We start from the raw sequence: 27421 nt of genomic DNA, 5'->3' as shown, positions 1-27421 counted from the left end.
AGAATATATGAATGTGTGTAGTATGAATTAACTCCTGGCATAATGTATAGGAGAAGGTGAAGAAAACAAAAGTTAAATAATATAACTTTTTATTGTAATCGAAATCGACAAATTTGACAAACATTTTTTGTGCATTGCATTTAATAATTCAGATTCAAGTTACTACTAAAATACTACATTTAAATTCACACAAAATATACACCCAACACTAAGCAGATAATGTACAGACGGTACAAAAAAAACTCCTGTGGAAACAGGCTGAAATGTGCAATAAGACTCCAACTTCTATTGGAAATCGTCTCATTTTATAACCCTTTTCATTTATTGGTTTCCTTGCCATTTTGAACCCTCATTCATTTCTTTTTAGGATTTTCTGATACCTAGTTAATGTTATAAACATCACCTTTTCATAATTTCCTCATTAGTGCAAAATGATATGATTACTGAGGAAGCATAAATCTGTAATTCCTGCATTTGCACTGAGTGTAAACTCATCCTATACATCGAATAAAATTAAGCATTTGGAAAGGAATTCAAAATTAATGGAATGGAAAACATTAGGGAATCAACAAATCAAACCTCAATTAAAAATAAAAAAAAAAAATAAAGAGAGAGAAATGGGGTAAAAATAAATAAGAACAGTTGCATTTGAGAAGAAAACAAAGTGTTATGCCAGTCTCTTCTGATTAAAGATGTTTACGATCTAATATAAATATGGATAATTGCTAACGTTGCCTGTTTGCTTGTAAATATGAAACATACTAATTGGTTCATTATAATGGAGTCACTTAATTGTTTGATTACAGACTAAAGCATACAAAACAAAAACATATCCACAAACCTGCTTATGATATGAGTTTAAAACAAAAATAACGAGATATTTTCAGTTCCCGATTTAGCTCTCATTGTTTGGTCTGTGTATCATCTTTAAATGACTTCATAAAACTGACTTAAGTTTCTATTAGGCGTCTCTCAGTCAAGAGTAGTTCTTAATTACAGGCAAAACAAAAACCTGATTAAGTCTGTCAGTAGCAACAACTGCTACATCATCTGTGGAACTATCAAGTACAATCTGAGCTGATTAGATCTTGGATTATGATAATATTAAAGTGCTTATTATTTAATCATAACTGGTCCTGCATCAAGATGAAAGATTACACGTTTCTGAATATATAAGTGCTATGTTCCGAAGGGACTCACACCTTCTGACAAGAGTAGACAAACACTAAGCGATGCTTTATTCTGTTGAGAGAACGTCTGAGGGGATTTGAGGAGCTGTTACAGTCACAGTTATTGAAGTTATTAAATTGTCTGAACTTCTTAAACCCTGCTATTCAAGTCATTGTCTTCACCCACATTTATTAAAGTGCTCAGAGACTGCTACTGTTTACTTAATCAGAAGCATTAGAATGCAAACCTCCAGCTAAAATGAAGAAGAAATGAAAATGGAATATTTGCTCCCACACAAAATGTTTAGTTAGTATAGAAAATGGAGTAAACAGTTTATCAGCAGTGAACGTATGAGTCTTAGTGCAGTTGGCTGAAATGTCAAAACAAATCCATAGAAACAAAATGAAGTGAAAGCCAGATGGATGGAGAGATGAGAAGCCCACGTTTCAGTGTGTGACGGTCTCAGCTGCTTTCATCCACCAGCTTGGCCCCGTTGATACCGCGGTACGTGACCCTGCTGGGTCGCACCAGAACCCCATGGCCAGGTCGACAGCTGAAGTAGCGTCGGCTGCCCACAGAACCATCGTTTTTTCCTTTCGGGTTTCGCAGCTCGAGGCCCAGCCAGAGGCCAGGGGCAAAGTCAGCTGTGCCAATGTAGCGGATGGTGCCCATCTCATTGGCACTAATTAGCAAGACCTGCATGCCCAGGTGGAGTTTGACAGTGCCATCTGAGCCAGAGGAACTGGTGGTGCCACCCACTCGGTTAGGCCCTGGGCCAGCGCTGCTGTTTGCCCTTGATGAACCCCTGCCAGCGCTGACTGTGCTCCAGCGTCGCCGCAAATTACTGGAACGGTTCCTGAGAGCCAACAACAGAAGACAAAGAGAATTTGATGAATGGGATACAAGGAACTAATTAATGCTACTGATGCACCAAAATTCTAGTGACTGAAAATATTCGTCCGAAAATGACTTTTTGCCTTTTTCGGAGGGCCGAAATCACAGATTGAAATATGACGTCCAATTAGATGCTTCCCTGTTGCCGCGTTTACAATGTGTCTGTGCCCATGGATAAGTAAACTAGTTAGCTGTGTGGATGCTAGAACTGGGCTTTTTCCCTTAAAATGGCGTGGTATAAAGTCACAAAGTTTATATTTCACAGTTCTGACTTAATTGCGAGTTATAAAATCAGAATTGTAATATACAGTTGTGTTCAAAATAACAGCAGTGCAACTTCACTAACCAGATCAATCACTGTTTTTGGTAAACCAACAGATCCAAAAGTCATGACATGCATGCTGTTGATTCTGTGTAATTGAATCATTAATTGAAAAGGACGTGTTCAAAATAGTAGCAGTGTGGAGTTTAATTAGAGAGGTAAATCATTCTGTGAAGAAAAAAAAAACTGGTTGTCAAACAAGTGGCCCTTATTTAAGGACGAAGGCAGCAAATGTTGTACTGTGCATTTCTCTCTGAAAGTCTGAGTAAAATGGGTCGTCCCAGACATTGTTAAAAAGAATAGCGTACATTTATTAAAAAGTTGATGATGGGAAAACATATAACGAAGTGCAGAAAATGATAGGCTGCTCAGCTAAAATGATATCAAATGCTTTAAAACGGAAAACTACCATTTGAATGGATTGAAGAATAGCCAAAATGGCAAAGACTCAGCTCCAGGGTGATGAAAGAAAGTCTAAAGTTACCTGTGAGTACTGTAACAATTAGAAGTTACCTGTGAGTACTGTAACAATTAGAAGTTACCTGTGAGTACTGTAACAATTAGAAGTTACCTGTGAGTACTGTAACAATTAGAAGATGGCTATGTGAAGCCAAGCTTCAAAATGGAAAAAATGGTTACAATTTGCCAAAGAACACATTGACTGGCCTAAAGAGAAATGGCGCAATATTTTGTGGACTGATAAAGCAAGATTGTTCTTTTTGGGTCTAGGGGCCACAGACAGATTGTCAGACGACCCCCAAACACTGAATTCAAGCCACAGCACACTGTGAAGACAGTGAAGCATGGTGGCACAAACATCATGATATGGGGATGTTTCTCATACTACGTGTTGGGCCTATTTATCGCATTCCAGGGATCATGGGTCAGTTTGAGTACATTAAAATACTTATGTTGAAGAGGAAATGCCCTGGAAATGGGTGTTTCAACAAGACAACGACCCCGAACACACCAGTAAGCGAGCAGCATCTTGGTTCCAGACCAACAAGATTAACGTTATGGAGTGGCCAGCCCAATCTCCAGACCTTAATCCAATAGAAAACTTGTGGGATGACATCAAAAATGCTGTTTCTCAGGCAAAACCAAGAAATGCAGAGGAATTGTGGTATGTAGTGCAATCCACCGTGTTTTACTTTAGATATGCTTTCATTTATACCATTTGGAATGCAGTACTATTATATGCATGAAACTCGTGAACTGACAGACTTTCACGTGCACTTTGTGTTTGTTTGTCCTGAAGCTCGATTGCAGCTGCGGTTAAATGCACTTGCATTTTCGAATACTTTTATATGAAATTGATGTAAGCACATTCAGTTATGTTTTCCGAGCAGGACAAAACATCTGATATATCAAAATAGATCTGTGCAATAGTGTGAATGCAGCCTGTTAAAGCAGCCACTGTCAGTAATAATCAAACGGCGATAATGCTGAGGAAAAAAATTAAAATATTGTAATAATAATTTGTTACATTTATATAGCTCTTTTCTGAGTACTCAAAGCGCTTTACATTGAAGAAAGCTAAATAATCAGAACGTCACAATTACCATTCCATTTTTTTTATTTAGTGGTGGAAACAGGCTTCCATAAACAATTATATCACTAAAAAGATGTTTATATACAAATGTTTTTATTTGAGTGTTGTTAAATCAATCTGATTGATTACTTGATTATGAAATACACTTTATTTTCAGTTTCGGATTTGGCTAAATTAAAACTTTAATTTTGGTTTTGGTAAAAATGCATTTTGGTCATCATTAATTCATGCGAATGCATACATTTCTGCTTATTTTTTATTAGTTAATTATCAGTTAAAATAACTTTTTAGTTCTCTTTTATCTGCAATGTATTGCAACATAGCTGAAAATTGACCAGAAAGTGGTATTTCCTAAATTATTATATTGTTATATAACTATCCTGCAGCTGGTGTTGCCAATTATCACAAAAATCAATCCTGAAAATGAGGTCAGAAACTTATGACACAACTCACGATCATTATTCTCACCTGTTTGCTTGACTTTTGCGGCTTGGTTCTCTCTGGGTGGCGATGGTTGAGGAAGTGCTGAGAGTGCGTCGAATTCCTTATTAAAACAAACACAAACATCCACTGAAAAGTGACCAAATAGCTACAGTTTTATATGAAAAAAGGAATGTCTAAACTGTCTTCAGTCTTAAAAGATTTGACAGAGGAGAGGGAATCAGACAGCAGACAACGGAATGGCTCACCTGTGAAGGAATAGTTCATCCGAGACGAGGACAGATCTGACAGACAGTCCACTGATCCATGAATCCTGCTAGTTAAAACAAAGCGAATGTTCAGTATTACTTCTTCTACTGCACTTTTACAACTGACGCTCTGCCAGAAAACTGTCAAGACACATTATTTTACCCTTGCGTATACTCTGCTAGCTGTCAAACAACAAATTTATCACTTCAAAATAGTGACAGTCACATGGGTTTATTTTGACAAATGCTTGTCAAAATTGTCATAAACAATTTGACATGTAAATATGTAGCAGGAACAAAATCACAAACCTATACACGTTAGGACAGAAAAAAGCCTCAGCATGATTCTCCAATGGACAGGTAAAATCTTTGAAGTGAACATGTTTGCAGTAAACATGAAATGGCACTCGAAACCCATTTTACTTCCATAATGTGATGCATTTCAGAGTGAAACAGTCTACTGGGAACTGACTGGATCGTGAATCATGATTGTTCCGTACCAGAACAGTGCCAGACTTAGGAGTAATTATTGAAGACCGTTTCTCTCCTGAAAAACTGCCAGCACCACACATTGACTTGACTGCCTTTTTTTATTGTTTTATTTGATAAATAATAAAAGCGTCGACAGCCAGTTAGAATCCACCAACTTTAAAAAGCTTGAACAATTAAAAAGGCAGGTGATATAACTGCAGCCTGTACTTATAATAAACACAATGTTACTGTCTGTTGATGTGGATGCTAATATAGTTAGTCATAGTTAGCAATAATAGTCACTTTCACTTTTCAATCTTGGCATGAATGGGCTTCAAAGACATACTCCACCCAAAAAATGTTAATTCTCTTATAATTTACTAACCCTCATGACTTTCTAGAGTCATTTTTTAGAGGTTCCCATGGGCTCAAAGAGATTGATTCTTTTACTAAAAATACTGTTCCCTTTTTTTTTTCTACAGAAGAAAGCCATATTCATCTGGGATGGCACTGGAGTGAGTAAATGATCAGAGAATGTTCATTTCTGGTTGGAGAATTACTTTAAGGCCAGGAGCACTCATTAAGAAAGTAAATAGTGTCCATTTTGATTTCAGTTTGATTAAAATGCCTCTGACAAAATGAAAAAAAAAAGTAAGAGCGTTAAAGGCAGCAGTTTGAATCTCTCTTGGTTCAGCTGTGGCTGCTCTGAGGGTTAATTAAGAAGTCTGAACGAAAGAAAGCTTCTAGAACAATGTGCTTATCAGTCAGTCAGCCGCTTTACAGAGATGAAAGAGAGGAGTATGGCATAGGTGAATGGTTCTGAATTAAGAATATATGATTCATGACAGATGGAGAAGATATTGAACATTGATCATTTGTTGAATAACCAGCAGGGGAATAAAGCCGTAAAAGGTACAGAGGGACAAATGAAGGGCAGAGCGTTGGTGATGGGAAGGATTAGAGCCGTAATGGAAGACTGACTGAAGAAAAATAAATTGAGTAAAAGAAAAAGAGGCTCGATTTTAATCAAAAGAAAGTAAAAGGGAAGTAATTCCTTTGCCAATATCTTCCGGACAAATTTATATATAAAAAAAGTAAAAGTCAAATATAAACTGTTTCATCTTCTGCATGTAAAACTGGCCACCCCAAAGCTAGGTTGGGTGGTTGACAGATAATTTCAATGCAAAGGTACTTTGAGCAGTTTATAATATAATATTCTAAGGTCTAATTCCTTTTAAAAGTAACAATAACAATACTGCCGTGCAAAGGCAAAAGACCGTAACTTCGATTTTTGTCGAGAATTAGTTATTGATATTTTTGGGACATTCAAGACATCCTTTATCATGTACATAAGTATCTTGAGTCAATTTCGTTGTTTTTCCAAGAACATAATGGGTCGTCTCAATCGTAAATTCAAAAAGCCCCGGAGAAACCAAGGCAGAACATCGTATAACACCAGTAACGGCTCTTTCGCTTTGCTTGGAACGCTCAAATTGAGTTACGGCGTTCTGCCTTTGTTTAGCCGCGCGTCAAAATGAAGTTACGGTGCCGGCTTGGAGTTAAACGGTGTTCTGCCTTTTTTTACTTCATTAAAGTCTGCCGCATTTTAATCGAATTAGATTGCGATCTACCAAACAGCTCCATATAACAAAGCACTTTAAAGACTAGACACCTTAATTGGCAGTAATACATAATCGTGAATAATCTTTAAAGATTTGTTTTCCCCTGTTTGTAATGCAGATTATTCACCAGGCTGTCACTTCTAGTTGGATGTGTGTGTACTTGAATGCCGTAGCATGTAGCATGATCAATCATAAAATCAGTAGCCTAACAGTTCACAATTAAATTCATATCCTACCTTTTCTTGTACCCGATAAAATCAATCCATAGCACTGAACGTTATCGGAGATTTTTAAGCAACACCCATTTCTGAGCATGCCTGCTGGCTGGCGTTCACATAAATCCACACGTCGTTATTTTAGGTTAGGCTATTTAATTCAAATCAATATAAGCAATTATGCTATGTCTAGAATTATTTTACGTTTCTGAGCATAGCAAATAAATTGGTTGCAAAACGGTATCCACTCACATGTTTATAACTTTTAGTCTGCTTGTTAAGATAGTATTTTTTAAAAATAAAAAATAGTCATATTACTATATGCAATAGCCAATATGAGATAGCCCATGATCAGTAGATTTTATGCAGGTGTTACTATAACGATTTTGTAAATGGTGATCAGCAATCAAATATTGATAATGTGGAAGTTACTGCCTTTTGCCTTGGTGTGACTTCTCACTTTTTGCAGATAATGCAAAGGCAGAGTACATTAACTTCAAAATAGGGGTAAAAATCAAGTTTGAGCTCACAATTTTTTTAATGTAGATAATTTTCATTACTAAACCATCTAATTGCCAAATTTCCAGTGCTCTACCTATAATTCATTTGGTTGGACAAGTAAAAAACTAGTCATTTTTCTCAGTTTCACACTCTAGCGAGTTAAGGTCTTTTGCCTTTGTAGGGCAGAATAGTAAGTAGAAAACGCCGCCCATCAGTTAAATTACAAAGTTAAAAGTGTGTTTCTTGTAAAATAATAATAATAAAAAAAGAAACAGAACGGCACACCAAATTTATATAGTGCTGATATGTTATTTGTCTAAAAAAAAAAAAAGCTGATCATGCCAACAATGTCCAGTAATTTTATCTGAGATCCCAGCTTGGGATCTAATTTTAAATGTATTTTTGAGGACAAGAGCAGGGCGGTTATTTTCTGTAGGGGCCGTTACATCCCTCATGCAGAAATGACTTGCAAATGTCGATGCACAATCTTATTAATGCTTCTGTACAGAAAGGTCGAAATGTCCGTCCAACAATCAAAGACACAGTCGGCTAGAAATAATCATACTAAAAGTCAGCAAGACACCAGAAATAAGCCTCAGTTAAGATGTGATTATGGCCACAAATTCTCCACGGCACACTTGCCTCTGAACTCGTGAGGGTGGGGCGAAGACTCCGTGTTTCGGAGGACAGCTGAAGTATCGCACTCCTCCAACTGATCCGTCATTCTTTCCGCTCGGCTTGTCCAACTCAATCCCCAACCAAAATCCTGTCAGGGACACAAACACACACACACACACACATTGTAAACGCAGACACATTTTAAGAAATGTAGCGATTTTCTCGCCGACCAGAACTTGGGTAAACAATCTCCGATCTGTCATCTCTCAGTACAGCTCGAGCCTAAACAAACGAATACCAAATTCTGCGATTTGAGTAAATCCAGTTATTCCTTCCAAAAGCTTTGTAATGCTTTGTAATGCAAGGACAAACACACGGTTGCTTTTTAGTAAACAAGGCACAAAGCACAGGTTGAGTGTTATTCTATGAATGGCAGATGAAAAGGGCACATTGAGAGAAAGATGGATTTCACCTTAGGGCTTTCAGTACCCCATCAATAAAACTGCACGGATAAGGCAGATAAGATCCATGTCCTTTTTCTAAAAAAACATGAATGGCAAGTCATTACTGTCTGGTTGAATCTTTACTTTCAAATGAGGGCACTTAAGTTCAGTTCTTCTACAGCAGCAAACTTTAAGATAACTACTTGCTTAGAGCAAATGAGGCTTTGGACGTTATTCAACAAGTCCAAGGCCTTCATAAGTGACTATCGACCCTAAGCAAACCAGGGGCCGGTTGCATAAACTGTTTAGTCTTAAAAAGTTAGTCATCTAATTTTTTTTCTTCAAGACTGGTCATAACTTTTTTAATTCAGTTATGAAAAGGTAGATTGGTATTATTTGTATTGGAAAAGTAAGACTTATTACCCCTTTGCAACTGCTAGTTGGTCAAACTAGTTCTTAAGACACAGTCTTAACATGGTGGCTAAGTTTACGCAACTGGCCCCAGAGCTCAGTTAAAAAAGTGATTAAACTTCACAACATATGCTACGTGTGTTTCATTATAGAAGTGTAATGGTGTTCACACTTAGCAGGGGGCGGAAGTGCTTACGGTGCCATGTCTGAAATGTAATTGTTTTGTGATAATATAATTTTGTAATAAGATTATGATATTGGGGGAAGTCGTGGCCTAATGGTTAGAGAGTCGGACTCGTAATCGAAAGGTTGCGGGTTCGAGTGCCCGGCCGGCAGGAATTGTAGGTGGGTGGAGTGAATGTACAGCGCTCTCTCCACCCTCAATACCACGACTGAGGTGCACTTGAGCAAGGCACCGAACCCCCAACTGCTCCCCGGGCGCTGCAGCATAGCTGCCCACTGCTCCGGGTGTGTGTTCACGGTGTGTGTGTGTGTGCATTTGTTCACTACTCACTGCTGTGTGTGTGCACTTGGATGGGTTAAACGCAGAGCACCAATTTTGAGTATGGGTCACCATACTTGACAATACGTCACGACTTTATATTGGTTTTCGATGTAAAGTAGGCCATTTCCAACTCCTACACAGCCTCCCCATTTGACAAAACCTCAAACTTTCATATATTTTAGATTCATTGCCTGACCTGAACCTGGGTATTGTCAAGAGGAATATGAGAGACATCAGACCCAACAATGCAGATGACCTGAAGGCCGCTATCAAAGCAACCTGGGCTTCCATACCACCTCAGCAGTGCCACAAACTGATCACCTCCATGCCAAGTATTGAGTACACAGTAAATGAACATACTTTCCAGAAGGCCAACAATTCACTAAAAATGTTTTTGTATTGGTCTTATGAAGTATTCTAATTTGTTGAGATTGGTGAATTAGTGGGTTTTTGTTAAATGTGAGCCTAAACCATCACAATTTAAAGAACCAAATACTTTAACTACTTCAGTCTGTGTGCATTGAATTTATTTAATACACAAGTTTCACAATTTGAGTTGAATTACTGAAATAAATTAACTTTTCCACTACATTCTAATTCATTGAGATACACCTGTACTTCACAGAATTACTGAATTTCACAGAAGAGATTTGTTTATTTTTTATAAATAAAGAACTGTAATGTGGGAAGTCGTGGCCTAATGGTTAGAGAGTCGGCCTTGTAATCCAAAGGTTGCGGGTTCGAGTCTCCGGCTGGCAGGAATTGTAGGTGGGGGGAGTGAATGTCCAGCGCTCTCTCCACCCTCAATACCACGACTGAGGTGCCCTTGAGCAAGGCACCAAACCCCCAACTGCTCCCCGGGCGCTGCAGCATAAAATGGCTGCCCACTGCTCCGGGTGTATGTTCACGGTGTGTGTGTGTTCACTGCTGTGTGTGTTCATGGTGTGTGTGCGTTCACTGCTGTGTGTGTGCACGTTGGATGGGTTAAATGCAGAGCACAAATTCCGAGTATGGGTCACCATACTTGGCTGAATGTCACTTCACTTAACTATTTCTTTAGTCAATTATTAAAGTATTACATGCTACACAGGCTGATTTATTCATTTTTAAGTATTTGGGATTTTAAGAACAAGTGGAAAATGTGCTGAATGTTTCATTTCATCCAAGCAAACAGTTAGACTTAATTTACATTAGTTTTAAACGCGGAGCCAGGCACACGTGCGTCAGGCCTCGTCCATATTGCCAGATGCGCTCGTGAGAGACTTGCGGAGCAGAACCGGACGCGAGACTGTGAGTATAAAAGAGCATTACGAGACAGGCTGCGTGTAAACGGCTCGTCCGTGAGACGCGCAGCGTGGGGCAGAGCGGAGCCAGTATGAGAAGCATTCAGAGACACGAGCTGTGTGTGCGGTCTTTTGAACTAGCGAACATGCAGTGTATATATATATACACTGTATGATGTTCAAAAAGTGCCGACACATAAATCACTTCAAGTTTTATACTTAATCAACAAACAGCAAATAAAATGACTTTTTGTTTGCATAATCACTAAAACAATAACATTGCCAATGAGGTCTGGATTTTAAATGACAACTTGACTGACAACAGTTTAATAGCATGTTTAAATAAATAATGTAGGGGTGGTGATGGCGCAGTGGATAAGACACATGCCTTTGGTGTGAGAGACCCGGGTTCGAATCCACTGTGAGACACCAATGTGTCCCTGAGCAAGACACTTAACCCCTAGTTGCTCCAGAGGCGTGCGACCTCTGACATATATAGCAATTGTAAGTCGCTTTGGATAAAAGCGTCAGCTAAATGAATAAATGTAAATGTAAATGTAAATGTTCAAATAAAGCTTTGAAAAAGTTTAATATAGAGGTAAACCTCACATTTCAGCCTTTAAAGAAAAGAGTTAAGTCAAAATGATAATTGATTAATAAGGGGAAGGCGAGGGGGGGAGTGGTGTGTGGCCAGGTATGGTGACCCATACTCAGAATTTGTTCTCTGCATTTAACCCATCCTAGTGTACACACAGTAGTGAACATACACCCGGAGCAGAGGGCAGCCAATGCTGCGGCACCCGGGGAGCAGTTGGGGGTTCGGTGCCTTGCTCAAGGGTCTCACCTCAGTCGTGGTATCGAGGGAGGAGAGAGTGATGGTTATTCACTCCCCCCACCTACAATCCCTGCCAGACCTGAGACTCGAACCCACAACCTTCAGGTTACAAGTCCAACTCTCTATCCACTTATCTGCTCCATAAATAATTCTATATAGCTTATCTGAATTGTTTAAATGTGTAGAATCCACATAAGCTTGTTTTTCATCAACCGGTCAAAATTTACAGCAGGGCATGCAAATTTAGTCAGTTTTTTGGCCAGACAGAAACTGCACACAGGCTGAATGTAAATAGTAAGTGTCTGTAAATACACTCTCTGACAGCAGGTGGCGCTTTATATGGAAAAACTGAATATAGCTGATTCCCATGAACTCCGCGAACAAAGCAGTATTGTTTAAGAACACTATTACATGGAGCTGAGATGAAAACAAAATGCCATCGAATCGTTTCTGAAGACAGTCAGAACTTTCAGAGGTACGTTCATATAATTAATTCACTGATATATTCATTTGTATAATTCCGGAAAAAAGCTTTTCCGCCCTGTTTTCACTCAAAACGAAACTACTCTGCTGTCGTGCGCACGTGAGACTGTTAATTAACACTCTGCTTTATGCTGGACAGTATTTATTTATCGTGAGTTGTTCAGATCGCGGTAATCCAATACGGTTTTAATGATAATTAAAATATGAAACGGTAATACTAACCGTGGGGAATTTTATCATGATTTATCGTCAAACCGGTAATCGTTATATATATATATATATATATATATATATATATATATATATATATATATATATATATATATATATATATATATACATATACATATATGTTTTCTTTAGTTTTAATTTGCCTAACTTTCGATCTGACCCTTTTTAAATGGTGGGCTAGAGCAGTGCTGATCGGGGAGAAGGTGCGCTCACTCTGTTGGTTAGTAAGACTGTCACTCAAGGCTGGCAGTCGTGCATATGCTCTGGAACAGAGTAATATCGCATTCACATCGCAGGCTTTGCAAAATAGCAAATCGCAACGTCTCAAATCGTGATTGCTATTCGATTTCGATTAATTGCACAGCCCTACCAGGTAGTTCTCTCTTCAAAAAGTTAGCAGTCAGAGGGGGACATCACAGGGTTATCCGTTGTGCCAGTGGAATGGCAATCTGCTTGCTGCACGAGGCAGCATCACGTGTTGCTTGCAGACGCACCTGTATATTAATCGGCCTAATTTGCAGCACAATCGGCCAATGCCGATTAATTAAAAAATGCCAAAAACCGGCCGATCAATCGGTCGACCTCTAATAATTTATTTATTTTTTGACCAGTAGGTCAAATTCTGTTCAGTCATTTCTATGCGGCTCGGTCCAAAGATTATGGACAAAAATGGACAAACTTTGAAGGAGTAGTTGAAAAATTAAAAACTGTACTTTTTAAAATGGCCGTTACTGTAATGGGTGCAGACCTAATGTAAGATATTTAATGTGGCAAGCATGAGAAGAGTAATCAGGTGTACTACGTTTCATTTTTTCTAGAATTAGGGGTTCGAGAGTAATTGCCATTTCAATGTTGAATTTTTGAACTGATGGTGGCGCTACAGAGTTGGTCCTAGAGACCCCAATTAAGATCAGGTCGCACCCTGAAACTGGCCGTGAGAATGTGTGCATTTGAGAATGCGAGAAAGCATGTAATGCTGTTATCATAGCATCCAAAAATATAGGCTCTGATTTTTTGCTTAATTTTATTTAAATAACATGAAACATACTTGTATCATATGTATAATGTATTTTATTACACGCTGTCCCTCCTGTGCGTGTAATTGAACATTATCCACATCTGGCCAATATAATACCTGCCATAGTAAATTATCCCAGACTTCTCTCTAAATCTGTTGTTCAGCTTTTGATTTGATGAAATTGCTGAGCTGCCTGATACATGGAAGTGCTCTCCGCACAAACCTCAGAGCTGAGTTCAACAGCACTCAGCGGTCATTAATTAGCGGACAGGAGCGAGCGTGTTAGTTCAGCTACTCTAGTTTCCCAAACCATGGACCAGCAGCATTCAGGCACAATTATTCAATCACATTTTATTAAATCAAATGTATTTAACTTTGTCGGATAAATTTTATAAATATAAAAACACAAGCCGCAGGGGTTAATACAGTGATGTGTCAGCTCAGGTGCAAAATGGCACGGTGGCTTATTCAATAAAGAAAAAACAAATCAATGATGAAAATTGAACTTTCCAAGAAGAATAAACAGTATATTGAGTTGTTCGCCCAGCTTCAAGTATTAAAGCCCATGTGTCTCATTCCACAGTGGCCATAAAGTGATAATGTAAGTGAAGCACAACTGCACCTGAATCCTAAATATGGTTCATCCACATTCGATCACAAACAATATTAAATCGAGTTTCTTCTCTATTCACCAATCTGTGTGAAACCATGTTTGTTCTTCAGCCAAACCTTGAAATATTTTGAATACTTCAGAAAACTCCTGGGTACATATAAAACAGTAATATAGTGAAATATTATTACTATTTTTTCTAATATCGGTTTCCTATTTTAATATACGCAGCACTGCATTTTCATGAGCCATTACTCCAGTCTTCAGTGTCACATGATCCTTCAAAAATCATTCTAATATGCTGATTTATTATCAATGTTGATGTGCTGCTTATTTTTTTTTTTTTTTGTAACCTGTGATACTTTTGTCTTTGATGAATAAAAGTTAAAAAGAAGAGCATTTATTCATAATATAAATCTTTTCTAACATAAGTCTATCACTTTGTATCCATTTAACACATCCTTGCTGAATAAAAGTATTAATTTCCTGAAAGAAAGAAATTACTTCCCCAAACTTTTGAATATATCGTAACACAAGATTTTGAATAAACACTGTTCTTTTTCATTTTTTATTTATCAAAGAATCCTGAAAAAAAGTATAACAGGTCCCAAAAATATTAAGCAGCACAACTGTTTCCAAATCAGCATATAATAATTATTTCTGAAGGATCATGTGACACTGAAGACTGGAGTAATGATGCTGAAAATTCAGCTTTGCTTCACAGAAATATATTATATTGTAGAGTATATTAAATAGAAAACTATTATTTTAAATTTCAATATTTTACAAAATTACAGTTTTTTTCCTGTATTTTTGATCAAAAAGATACAACCTTGATGAGCATAAGAAAAAACAAAAACAAACAAAAAAACATTCAAAACCTTACTGATCCCAAACTTTAGAACGGCAGTGTGTATTATTAATTAATTTATTTTAGCATTTATTTAATTGATTATATTATTCATTTATTATAAGCTACTTACAATGAAATTGCTATAATTGAATAATTGACACCCCTCATTTAAATGACACCCCTCAAGTTTTCATCTGGATAATCTGACCCCTAAAACAAAGTAAATAAAGAGACCTGGAACACAACGAGTGTCCCTAAAATCCTGCAAACCATCTAGTGTACTTTATACGGCAGTAAATACAGCTACTAACTTCACAGTGCTGAAGAACTGCTGAGTTCACCTGAACCTCAGTCTCATTAAGTGAATAACCTTTATACGGTATACATTTGAAAACTGCTGCATTCAACTTAAAGACCTAGCAGCGTAGCAGACATAAAATCCCAGCAGAATGACAGGTAAAGTGTGCACTAAGCGAATCTGAGTGGCTGGCATTTTACTCATTTACAAAATGTTTCTCTCTCCATTGTGAGATCTTAAGACGTCTTGGGACATTTATGCTGCTTCTGAAATATGGCTTTAATTCATTCAGAGGTTACAGAAAGGAGAGCGATTCAAGTACATTGGCAAAGGAGTAGCCATCGAATTTCTCTAAATGTGCAATTAACCCCGACCTGTAATGCACTTTCCAGAGCTATCGTACACTGCAGGAGGTTGTTAGAAAGGCAATAGTGTCATACCTGGAGCAAAACTGGTCTTGCCGTAATATCTGACAACTCCTGTCCTTTGTCCCACCACCAATACACGCTCCCCCAAATGCACCTCTAGACTCTCTTGTGCTGTGCTGCTGACTGAAGGGGTCCTGCTGCGAGTAATTCCTGATGAGAAAAAAAAAAAAAAGTATTCAAAATATCTCATAATCTCTTACAGATACACTCTATCTGTCACTATATTGGGCAGTCATGGCCTAATGGATAGAGTCGGACTTGTAACCCGAAGGTAGTGGTTCGAGTCTCATGTCCGGCAGGGATTGTAGGCGGGGGAGTGAATAACCAACACTCTCTCCACCCTCAATACCACGACTGAGGTGAGACCCTTGAGCAAGGCACCGAACCCCCAACTGCTCCCCGGGTGCCGCAGCATTGGCTGTCCACTGCTCCGGGTGTATGTTTACTACTGTGTGTGTGCACGTTCGATGGGTTAAATGCAGAGCACAAATTCCGAGTATGGGTCACCGTACTTGGCCACAGACCACTTCCCTGTCCCCTATAATTGCTATCCAATGTAGTCATTTACAAAAGAAAAAGGAAATTAAAAAAGGAAAATTAATACTATGGAAACAGAAATTATGCGAAAACATCAACCGTAATAAATGACCACTATATGGATGAACCTTCTACTATTAATATCCATCTAAAAACGTTACGCATATTAAATCCAAAATACAGGAGAAAGTAGTGGAAGTTGTATCAGTTAATGTATCATAATAATTTATACACTAAAATGTTAAATGTATCATAAATTTAATGTGTCATGTGACCAGATATGTAGAAAGGTTACTTGGAAAAGGTTACAAATACTTAGAAAAGTTAAATAAAGTTTATAGACACTTAGAAGCATTGTTATGCTAAATACTTTCCACATGGCAGTTAGCAAAATAAATCAAGAAAATTATAAAAATAAAATAAAAACATTTAAGAAGCTACTGTACTAATGTAGCTATGCAAATTTTGTAGAAATGTAAGGAGGGACCAACTTTGAACAACATTAAACCTTCTCATGCTTCTCAAGTTTATGGATATCTGTAAATGCTGTGAATAGTGTACAGCAGACCAGGATTCAGCAAAGGGATAATGCATTAAGTAGGCTTTTTTTTTTTTTACTCATTTATGTTCACATATTTGCTGTGGGATTAGTCTTTGTCCTTGTGGGGGATGCAAGACTATGTTAAAGGGGTCCTATTATGCTTTTTCACTTTTTGGATTTTAGTTAGTGTGTAGTGTGTATGTTTGGGCATAAAAAAGATCTACAAAGTTACAAATCTCAAAGTTCACTCCAAAGGGAAATATTTCATTTTTAAAACAATCCCTTTTCAAGAACTACAACGAACGGCTCGTTTGGACTACGAAGTTGTTTTCCTGCAGGGCCTAAAATTAACACTCGCCAAGCGTGAGTAAAAATCGGTGTTGGCAAGCAAATGTAACCGTGTCAGTCGCCAGTTGGCGGGTACAACTTCTACGAAATATAATGCAATGCAATGTAGAACAACAGCCAGTTTTTAAAGAGATTCACTGTTTCTGACATAAGCAAATCAAATAATATTTTCCGAAGACAAAATCATTATGATTAGCTATGATTTCAATTTAATTTCTGATTTTATAGAACCCTCAGAAAGAGATAGGGATGGCCTATCTCTTTCCTTGGCCCCCTTCGAATTTTCAGTTCGATAATCCGGTCCTCAAATGAAGATTAATTGAAAAGCCCTGCTCTAATCCGTTAACATGGGTCCCGAAAAAAATACGCACCACATACGTTCTGCAAACTGAGCATGTGTAAAACAGGCGTAACACGATGGACTGCTCCGTTTTTTTTCTTTTTTTTGTTGTAAGTAAAATAAAGGGCAAATTAAAAACATTGAAAATATGTTTAGTCATTGTAGTAGCAATAACTGGCTGATTTTGCAAAAAGAGTTTCATGGCCATTGGGAGATGTGGCAAAAAGTTAGTTTTAGGCCGTTTTCCTGTATGTGTGTAATCACAAAGCGGTCCATTAGAATATCATTAAAATAAATCCCACCTACGGAAATTCCAATGGTTGGGGGGTGGGGAGAACGCCTGGTTGAGCACTGCATGTTTCAAAACCAAAACCCGGTACGGGTGTTTTTATATCACTGTATTTCTAAAGGAAACCGACTGTCTTCAGAAAATTGTGGATGTCATTTTAATTTCATCTTGCATGTAGTGTCTGATAAAGCAGCGTTTGTGAGCGAGCTCTGCTTTTTGTACAACATTACCGTTGAACACAAGATGGCGCCGCTTTGTTCGGACGCCGTCCAGGTCGCTCCGCTAAGATTGTGTTTTTATCTACTTTTTTACTTAGTTTTACTTTCTCTTTTTACACATCTCACGTCGGCACTGATCACCTAGAACACTTTTGGAAACCGCTACACCAACCTGTTCCAGGACACTTTATCCAGGAATCCAGCATGGCCTCTGGAGATTCTTCGGAACGCAGAGATGAACAATAATAATAATAATAATAATAATAATAATGGCAAATCGGACCATGGCGCCATTTTCCTCACACCGGAATACACACAAAGGCTCGTTCAGGAACCTCCGGTGCAGAGAGTAGTGACGCGCTGGTCCTCCCACTCAGAGGCTATGCTGCAGGCGGCTCTTGATGACGTCGACTGGGACATGTTCCAGGCGAGTTCACGGATGTAGCATTAAGCTTTGTAAACACGCTAACCGAGCAAGCTACAGAAACAATATCTATAAGGACATTCTCCAATCAGAAACCGTGGGTGGACAGAACAATCCGTGCTGCGGTTAACACACGCACTGCCGCTTACAATGAGGTTCTTCGGACCGGGAATATGAGCGAGTACAAAGCATCGTGCTATGCTCTCCGACGCACAGTAATAGCCGCTAAACACAGATACAGAGAGAGAATTGAGTCTCATTTCCAGCTCAATGACTCTCAACGGATGTGGCAGGGACTGAGGACCATCTGTGCCTTCGGAAACAAATCCTCCGCAGAGGTGAGAGCAGATCCGTTGCTGGCCGACGAGTTAAATATCTTCTACGGCCGCTTCGATTGCAACGGCGGCGGCGCGTCTCTGCCGACCAGCGCGTCAGGAAGCAGCAGGCAGAGCAGCGATGATCCTGTAATCACCGTGTCAGAGGATGAGGTTCGGAGGGCGCTAAAGAAAGTGAACGTCAGGAAAGCAGCCGGACCTGATGGGATAACCGGCCATGTTCTGAGGTCCTGCGCTGATCAGCTCGCTGGTTTGTTCCCTTCCATCTTTAATGAGTCCTATGCTACCTCCGTGGTTCCCACCTCATTCAAAAAATCTATAATAATCCCTGTGCCTAAGAACAATAAACTGTCTCGCCTGAATGACTATCGCCCAGTTGCCCTCACATCTATAGTCATGAAGGTTTTTGAGAGACTTGTAAAGAGCCACATCTGCTCCTCCATCCCTGATACTTTGGACCCTCTTCAGTTTGCCTATCGCCCAAACAGATCAACGGACGATGCCATCTCTCACGTCCTCCACGCTTCCCTCACACACTTGGACAGCAACAATGGGAATTATGTAAGGCTGCTATTCATTGACTATAGCTCAGCTTTCAACACTATAGTCCCCATCAAGCTGGCTTCTAAACTCACAGACCTCGGCCTAAACTCTTCACTCTGTGACTGGATTCAAGACTTCCTCACCGGCAGACCTCAAGTGGTGAAAGTTGGCCAGTTCACCTCAAACTCCATCACCCTGAACGTAGGAGCCCCACAGGGCTGTGTCCTGAGTCCCCTGCTCTTCTCTCTCTACATGCATGAATGTGTGTCCTCTCACAGCTCCACATCTATTATCAAATTCGCTGATGATACTGTGGTTCTGGGCCTCATCTCCAACAACGATGAGACTGCATACTTGGATGAGGTAGAGAGACTCGCATCATGGTGCCAGGACAACTGTCTCACTCTGAATGTGAGCAAAACTAAAGAGCTGATCATGGACTTTAGGAAGAGACAGCAGCAGCCCTACACTCCTCTTATGATGAGTGGGACCCCTGTGGAGAGGGTAAGTAGCTTCAAGTACCTCGGTGTAAACATCTCAGAGAACCTGACTTGGACTACACACATCCAAACACAGGTTAAGAAAGCCAGGCAAAGACTGTACCATCTGCGACAGCTGAGGAAATTCAGGGTCTCACCAGCAATCCTGAAAACTTTCTATTCAGGGACCATAGAAAGTGCACATTTATATTTATATTTTTTTTATCTTTTATTTTATTCTTTTTATTTTTTTCTACTTTTCTTTTTCTTACTATTTGTCTATACAATTGCACTCTCCTTGGAGCGGACCTGACTTACATGTCACTGCTGGTTATACTCTGTATAATTGTGTATGTGACGAATAAAAAATCTTGAATCTTACCGGGGAAACCTCACTCTCTACCACTCCAACAACGCCTCCTGCTGGCAGATGATTAATTTGCATATACAGTGCCCTCCAAAAGTATTGGAACAGTAAAGACAAAATTGCTCTGTTGGCTGTGGAGTCAAGACATTTACAAATATGATTAAAAGATTAATATGAGACAAAACTGCAGAATGTGACATTTTATTATTGCGTGATTCAACAAAGAGATGTTTTACCAGCTAAGAAGTTCAGCACTTTTAGAGTTTCATCCCTCTATCTGATGTGAGCATAAGTATTGGACAGTTGCCTCACAGGTCTAAGTGATCAGCTGTGTCCTGTTGCATTAATTCTTCAGATATTAAAAGCAGAGAATGTGTCATATCAGTTATATTCATTACTTCTGCAATTCGATGATGACACACAAACCAGGATGAAGACAAGGGAGCTGACTTTGAGATAAAAGCAAGCGATTTGGATGCTAAAAGAAAAGAGGAAGTCAGTTAGAGCTCTAGCAAAAACAAAGGGCATGGAGAAATCAAGAGTTTGGAAACCACCAGCAAGCAACAACGACCTGATCGGCTGAGAAAACAACAGTAGTTGATGACAGACAAATCATAAAATTCATTTTTAAAATTCATTAAAATTCATTTTAGGATTCATTTTTCAGATTGTGAAAATGAATCCTAAAAGATGTGTCTGTAAAACTTCCAGAAAGCTGGGGTGATGCTCTGACAATCTACTGTCCTCAGGAGAATTTGACACAGAATTACAGACGCTACACAGCAGGATGCAAACCTCTGACCAGCACCAAAAATAGAAAGGTAAGATTAGAGTTTGCAAAAAAGCACAAAGGTGAGCCAGAAGAGTTTTGGAACTGTGTTTATGGACCGATGAGACAAAGATGAACCTTTATCTAAGTGATGCAAAAGCAAAAATGTGGAGAAAAAAAGGGAACTGCAATGATCCCAAGCATACAGCCTCATCTGTAAAGCATGGTGGAGGTGGTGTCATGGCATGGGCATGCATGGCTGCCTCTGGATCAGGCCCCTCTCAACTTTACTGATGACTTAATGTATGATGACAGTAGCAGAATGAATTTGGAAGGGTACAAAACCATCTTGCCTACCAATATTCAAGAAAATGCCACCAGATTCATTGGGAAGTGCTTCATATTGCATCAGGACGATGACCCAAAACACCCTGCCAGTTCAGTCAAGGAATTTATAAGAGCAAAGAAATGGAAAGTCTTAGATTGCCCAAGTCAATCTCCAGATTTAAATCCGATTGAACATGAATTTCGCCAGCTGAAGAGGAGAGTAAAGGCAGAAACTCCCCAAAACAAGCAACAATTGGAATTGGCTGCATTAAAGTCTGGGAAAAGTATTTCAAAGGATGAGACCAAGAGTCTGGTGATGTCTATGGGTCACAGACTCACTGCTGTGATTGTGTGCAAGGGATCTGCAACTAAATAATAGCTTTTAATCTTTTATATCTGCCTTATGTTCAACTGTCCCAATACTTATGCTCACATCAATGAGTGGGATGAACTCTAAAAGTGCTGTTCTTTTTATTTGGTAAAACATGTATGTGTTGAAACGGCTAATAATAAAATGTGACATTCTGTAGTTTTGTCTCGTATTCATCTTTTAATCATATTTGCAAATGTCTTGACTCCACAGCCAACAGAGCAATTTTGTCTTTACTGTTCCAATACTTATGGAGGGCACTGTATATGACGCCACAAATAGTCTGTGGGACTATGGTATAAGTAAATTCAATTGTATAACAGTTTCACTGCAATTCATGTTATGTTAGAATTAAAGAACAATAAACAATACATATTACCGTTGCACTTATCTGTACATAGTCAATGCAGTTATTTTTAAGATGTTGTTGATATCCTATCTAAAACTTGATTTAGCTTAAGATGTTGTTGATATCCTATCTAAAACTTGATTTAGCTTAAAAAAAAAAAAAAAACAACAATAACGTTACCACTTTAATATGTCTTGCAATATCCGTGCGTGCAAAGGTTCTGCGCAATCCTCTTGCTCAATATTCTCAGGGTCTGAATCCGGCTCAAATTGATATGGCAATATTGACGAACTTACTGTTTTGGCAAAGGGCGGGGCAATACTGAAACACCATCTAAGCTGTTCGCCAATCACAACGCACTGGGACCGCTAACCAATCACAACACATTTCGTTTTTCGGAAGGCGGTCATTCATCAAAACCAGAACTAATCGAGCCGTTTGTGCCAGGCTGGGGAGAAAGGTATTGTAATAATATAAATGATGTGAAAAATAATGCGATTTTCGAACCACAAAGTATGAAAGCATGTTCTAGTACACCCCCAAAATAAAATCAAGTCTTTGTAAAAGAGCATAATAGGACCCCTTTAAGATCCCCTCCTCAGGGTTTACTTTATTTTGAACATTATTATTTACAAATATAAATACAAAATACTATTTAGTGTAGATAGTAAAAACTAGAGTTTGCAACAAGGACATACCAGAGTGTGGCGTGGCGGTGAGGGAACGGGAGGGAGGAGTAGATCTGGTGCTGGAAGGGGTCCGTTCCTGCCATGGCCGCAGTGGTGGTCTTTGACGTGGGAGTGGCCGTGGTGGTCGCCTGGATGTTTGTCTGGAGTCCAAAGAGGAAGAGGATGTGGAACAACTGCGTGAAATAAGACCTGTACAGACAGAAAGAAAAGATAGAGTGGAACTATAACAAATCCATCCATCCATCGTCTCTCAGAATTAAACATTTCTTGGAGGTGCTACTGATTCTTAAGGGGAAAGTGTACAGAAACTGCAGAAAAAAAAAGCATCATCATACGCTCATGAAATGTTCAGATTTTTTTTTTCCAGATCTTTTTTGCCACGCATCACACAGAATAAAATCATATAGAACAGTAAAATTCCTTCCAGTTACCATTAACTTCTCCTCCTTCTTGCCTGTATAATATCTCATGCAAGGAAGATCACTTGCGCTCCACTTCTATTGGTATTCGCCACGTTGTGTTACTCATTTGCATAAAGTTAAACTTTATGGTCGCTGCCACTCATGTCACATCATACTGCCAACTCTCACTGAAAATGACTGACTTCAGGTCACTTTGTCACTGCAAATAGCTGTCAGTGAGAATGTCGCTTGATGAGCCAAGTGTTAAAGGTTCAGAACGCTGCAATCAGTAATTGCAGGAGAAGAATTATATGAATTAGCGCTAGAATTAATTCAGCTAAGCTCTATAATGTCACTAAGTGGTCAAACCAATTAAATAATTAACCAGTGATTATCATACTAAATAATTAGCATGAAAAAACAGGTGAAAAACCTCTACGAATATGAGCATGAAAAAACAGGTGAAAAACCTCTACGAATATGAGCATGGACAAAAATCAGTCCATGCACTGAAAAATAAATATTAAAACTGAACAGGCACAAGTATCTGACATAGCAATTGAGGCTTGCCAACATGTTATGAGAATGCTGCTAAACAATCTGCTTCCCAGCTGACTTCAGACTGAGTTCATTTCAAACGATTTATTTTGGATGAATGACAAAACTTCAAACGCCGCTGGAAAATAACAGAAAATAACATTTCTATTTTTATTTACTACAGATTACTGGGAGAGTGGCCACTCTGTTAATTAATTCACAAAATTTGGGGCAAAGCCATCAATCACCTCAGTGTTGGTTTTCATGATGTATATACATTACAAATACACATGCAACTAAAATAAAATGCTACATAAAGTCTGCAGTTCTTTGAACTAGGCATTTGACATTAATGTTGAACTGTGTAAAAAAAAAAAAAAAAAAAAAAATTATATATATATATTGTCAATGACATTCTGATCCCTAGATATGGCTCAGATCCCTCTCCTAAAGCAAGCCTATGAGATTATTATTATTATTTTTTTTTACCTATTTTATCTTCTACCAGATATAAGTCTGATGGCTTTAAAAAAAGCAACATCACACTTCTCCTCAACGAGCTACATGATTTTATTTACCATCAATGTCTTTAGCTCAGATGGCAAAAGGTAAAGTTTAATACATAGAGTAAAACATTTGTTCAAAAATGTTGATTTAAAACTAATAAAAATAAAACTTTACCAATAGACACTAAACGCAAAATCACTTTAATTATTTTAGCATTCCAGGCCCTTCATATGGATTCTTAGAAGCCTGTATGAGTTCCAAATGTTAATCTTGTGGAATGATGGAAAAGTGCCCAAGCCTTGGCAGAGCACCACAGACATCTAACAAGACCTAAAAACTTTATCTACTGCACTTAAAGGACCAATAAATAGGCCACACGAGAGAAGCAGCTTTAACCTTCCAGCCCTTGGAAAGCCGTTTGGAATGAGATATCTCATTAAGCCATCATATTCACAGACCTTCATGGGCTAAAGAGTTCATTAATGAAACAAGTTTAGAGGCTAATTGATAAGGGATAGCCAAGACTTTTGGAACAGACGGTAATGCCCCCAAACACAGTCTGGTGTTAAAATACAAAGTCCAAAAAATGTTATCTCAGACCAGTGTATTAGCCCACCCTCATTTAGGAGGTGGCAGTGGTACTTGAGGAATGTAGAATGAATTAAAATCCAAGGACATCTTCTTTTAACTGTTCTTGGAGGTAGAGATGGTATGAAAAGCAAACTTCTAAAAGGTACTGTTAAAAGCAGACGTATTACCATTAGAGATCGACCGATATATCGATTTAGCGATATTTTTCCCGATATTTAAGCATTTTTTCATAATCGAATATCGGTTTTGTAATATCGGATTCCCCGATAAACGTTTTCAGAATTGCGCGCAGGATCGCAATTGCAGCGCATCTGAGGGGAGACAAGACAGCAACGGCGTGCAGGTACTTGATTTGCTGTAGTTAGTAAACTATTTAATATTACAGGCATTAATGCACAAATTAGATGTATTACATAAATGCCTGATATATAGTTTAAATGCAACTTGGCTCTAAGAAATATGATAAATAAGATACTCTGTCAAGCCCTGTCCCTATAAAGATAGGCTATAACTTTGCCTGAAATAACACAGCCATGAATTAGCACATGGTGGAAATAAAAGCGCTGAATTTAATTCTCTCTGTGGTCTATTAGTCTCGTGAAGTCGGAGTCACATAGATAATCCATCAAGTCCTCTCCCAATAAAGACGTAACTTTGCATGAAATAAATAATACAGCCATGAATGATTGCATGTTGGAAAGAAAAGCATTGAATGTAATTCTCTCTCTGTTGTCTATATGCTCATCATTAGTCTCGTGAAGCCGCTTTCATATTGCAGTTCACTCAGCGGGTTGATGCTCAAGAAATGCTCCAGCTCGGACACCGCATGTAACTTTTAACAAGATTCACTTTTTTGAAGCACCCTAAATTGTATTAACACTTACTATATAACCATTATTTCGTTTATAAACATCTAAATTAATACAACTCTATGGAAATTAATTATTTATTATCTCCGCGATCGATCGCAGTTTGAGTAGCCTATAGTTCTGTGTAAAGGCATAGATAAACCGCGCTGTCAGCAGCATAATTTAGAGCATGCCAGTTGAGAAATGCAATAAAATACAATGCTTGTTATATTCCAATATTCCAGAGAATATTATTCCGTGAATTAACATTATCCAGTGAATTATTCTTCACTCTTTATCCTATTAAACAGCTTAAAAAACAGTTTTTAAAAATGAAGTTAAAAATGAAGTTGATATGACTCCTTTCCTTTATTTTCTCCATTTGAAAACATTAGACTTTCTATGTTCATTTTGCTTACTGCTAATATTAGTGTTGCTGCTAAAGCTTTTTATAAATAAAATGTTTTTTATTGTTGTAATACGAAGATTACATTTAACATGACAGGGCTCTAGACTGCGACCAAAATGGTAATTGTTTGCGAGTTAAAATTTGACGTGGTCGCATTTGTACGAGTGCCAGGTCTGCGCTACTCCAAAGCGTCTGCTTCATACAGCGCGCGCTGCCAGCCGCAGCACATTATAGCAGGAGACAGATTTCACTGATCACGTGAAGAGAGGTGCTTTCAGCACGAGCGCTTAGTGGGTAGAGCCTGGTTTATACTCGCCGCGTCAGCACGAGCGTGAAGGTGCGCGTCGCGGATGGAGCGCAACGGATGGATTTGTTTTCAAACTAAAGTAAAAGACCGCTTCTTAAACCAGAGAAGGTGAACGTGGTGGTATTCTTGTAGAAAAAACTCCTGTCAGCTACAGCCAGTTTAGTTTTACTTTTCTTTTTGTTTTCGTTTTGAGAAGCTTGTTATCTTTGCTGTTTACCTCAGGTTATGCTGCTTTCCTTAATTAAAAAAAAATATATATATATTAATATTTATTTGCTTCCTCAGAGGTTGCTAAACATTCTGTAATATACTAGGTATATAGTACAGCATGTGGTGTGTCCTATGCCATGCCTCGTCTTATTCGTTTTTGTTGATAAATGTTATGTAAGAGTTTGTCAGTCAACGTACTGTTTTATTGTTGTTGCGCTTTTTAATTAAGAATAACAATGAATCCATCTTTTGTTTTAGTCTTAAAAAGTTAAAGGTGTATCGATATAAGCAAAACAGACAATGATCTTTTCTTGTAAAATGTGACACCAAAATCGCAAATTTGAAAGTAAAAAGCGCACGAAAAAAGGAATTCCTGTTCACAAAATTTAAATCACAAGTAATACAGATGAAAAAGAATGAGTTGAATGTTGAAAACTTTTGTTACCATATAACTATAAACTATGATAAAAGTTCATCAGCATGCATTGATTAAGCAAATGTTGTAGCAAAAACAAAAAACAAATTGCAACCAAATTATGTGCTCGTGCGCAAAAGTGAGATCAGTGGGAAGAATGAGTCTAGAGCCCTGCATGAAAGACTGCTAATTCTCAAAACATTTTTTGTTAAGATGACTGAAAGAAGGTAAAACCAAAGTGAAGTATGGACTTCAACGCAGTCATTTATTTACTTTATAACAGTAAATAAATATCGGTTCTGCATATCGGTTATCGAGCACATAGACATGCAAATAATTGGTATCGGTAATAAAAAAATCAATATTGGTCGATCACTAATTACCATTATATAACATAACATCAACATACAATATAATTTAATGTCAGTGAAAGAAACTGCAAAGATTATCACTGTATTGTTTAAAATTATATTATTATACTACTGCACCTGTGGATACTGTGCTCTACTGTGTGAACCTGACGGGGCTAACTATGTATCCTTGAGGATGAATGTAAAGATAATTTGTTTGTTCACAATTAAACTCCGCAATTAATATAAAGATTATCAATTGAATTAATGTTTAAAAATGCAATGAAATGAAAACATGTAGAACAAAACATAATAAAATGCTGCACAACAGCACTGCATAAATTCATGAGAAAAAAACCCCAACTTGGTTGTATGATATTCCTTAAAAATAATAATATTATCATTAATACTTGAGAATAATAGTAATAGATATAGTTTATTTCTGTCATAATTACTTTACATTAAACCA

General features: G+C 38.1%; 1 protein-coding gene across 3 annotated transcripts in view; it reads right to left on the bottom strand.

Annotated features, from left to right (window-relative positions):
* Positions 1 to 74: 74 nt before the first annotated feature.
* The window catches only part of LOC306885958 (CAP-Gly domain-containing linker protein 4-like), a 70965-nt gene continuing 43618 nt past the window's right edge, over positions 75 to 27421 (bottom strand). The window contains exons 10-15 of one of the 3 annotated variants that reach the window (XM_079442790.1): positions 22387 to 22566; positions 15465 to 15602; positions 8079 to 8202; positions 4628 to 4695; positions 4407 to 4482; positions 75 to 2026 (exon numbers count right to left, since the gene is read on the bottom strand). In XM_079442790.1, the coding sequence (XP_079298916.1) occupies positions 1633 to 2026; positions 4407 to 4482; positions 4628 to 4695; positions 8079 to 8202; positions 15465 to 15602; positions 22387 to 22566 (980 nt within the window). In that variant the 3' untranslated portion in view covers positions 75 to 1632. The remainder of the gene's footprint in view (positions 2027 to 4406; positions 4483 to 4627; positions 4696 to 8078; positions 8203 to 15464; positions 15603 to 22386; positions 22567 to 27421) is intronic. The other 2 variants (XM_079442791.1, XM_079442792.1) reach the window with 2 other exon arrangements.

The sequence above is a fragment of the Barbus barbus genome, assembly GCF_936440315.1.
Source record: "Barbus barbus genome assembly, chromosome: 20".
NCBI classification, from domain to species: domain Eukaryota; kingdom Metazoa; phylum Chordata; class Actinopteri; order Cypriniformes; family Cyprinidae; genus Barbus; species Barbus barbus.
This window is presented reverse-complemented; position numbering and strand designations above follow the sequence as displayed.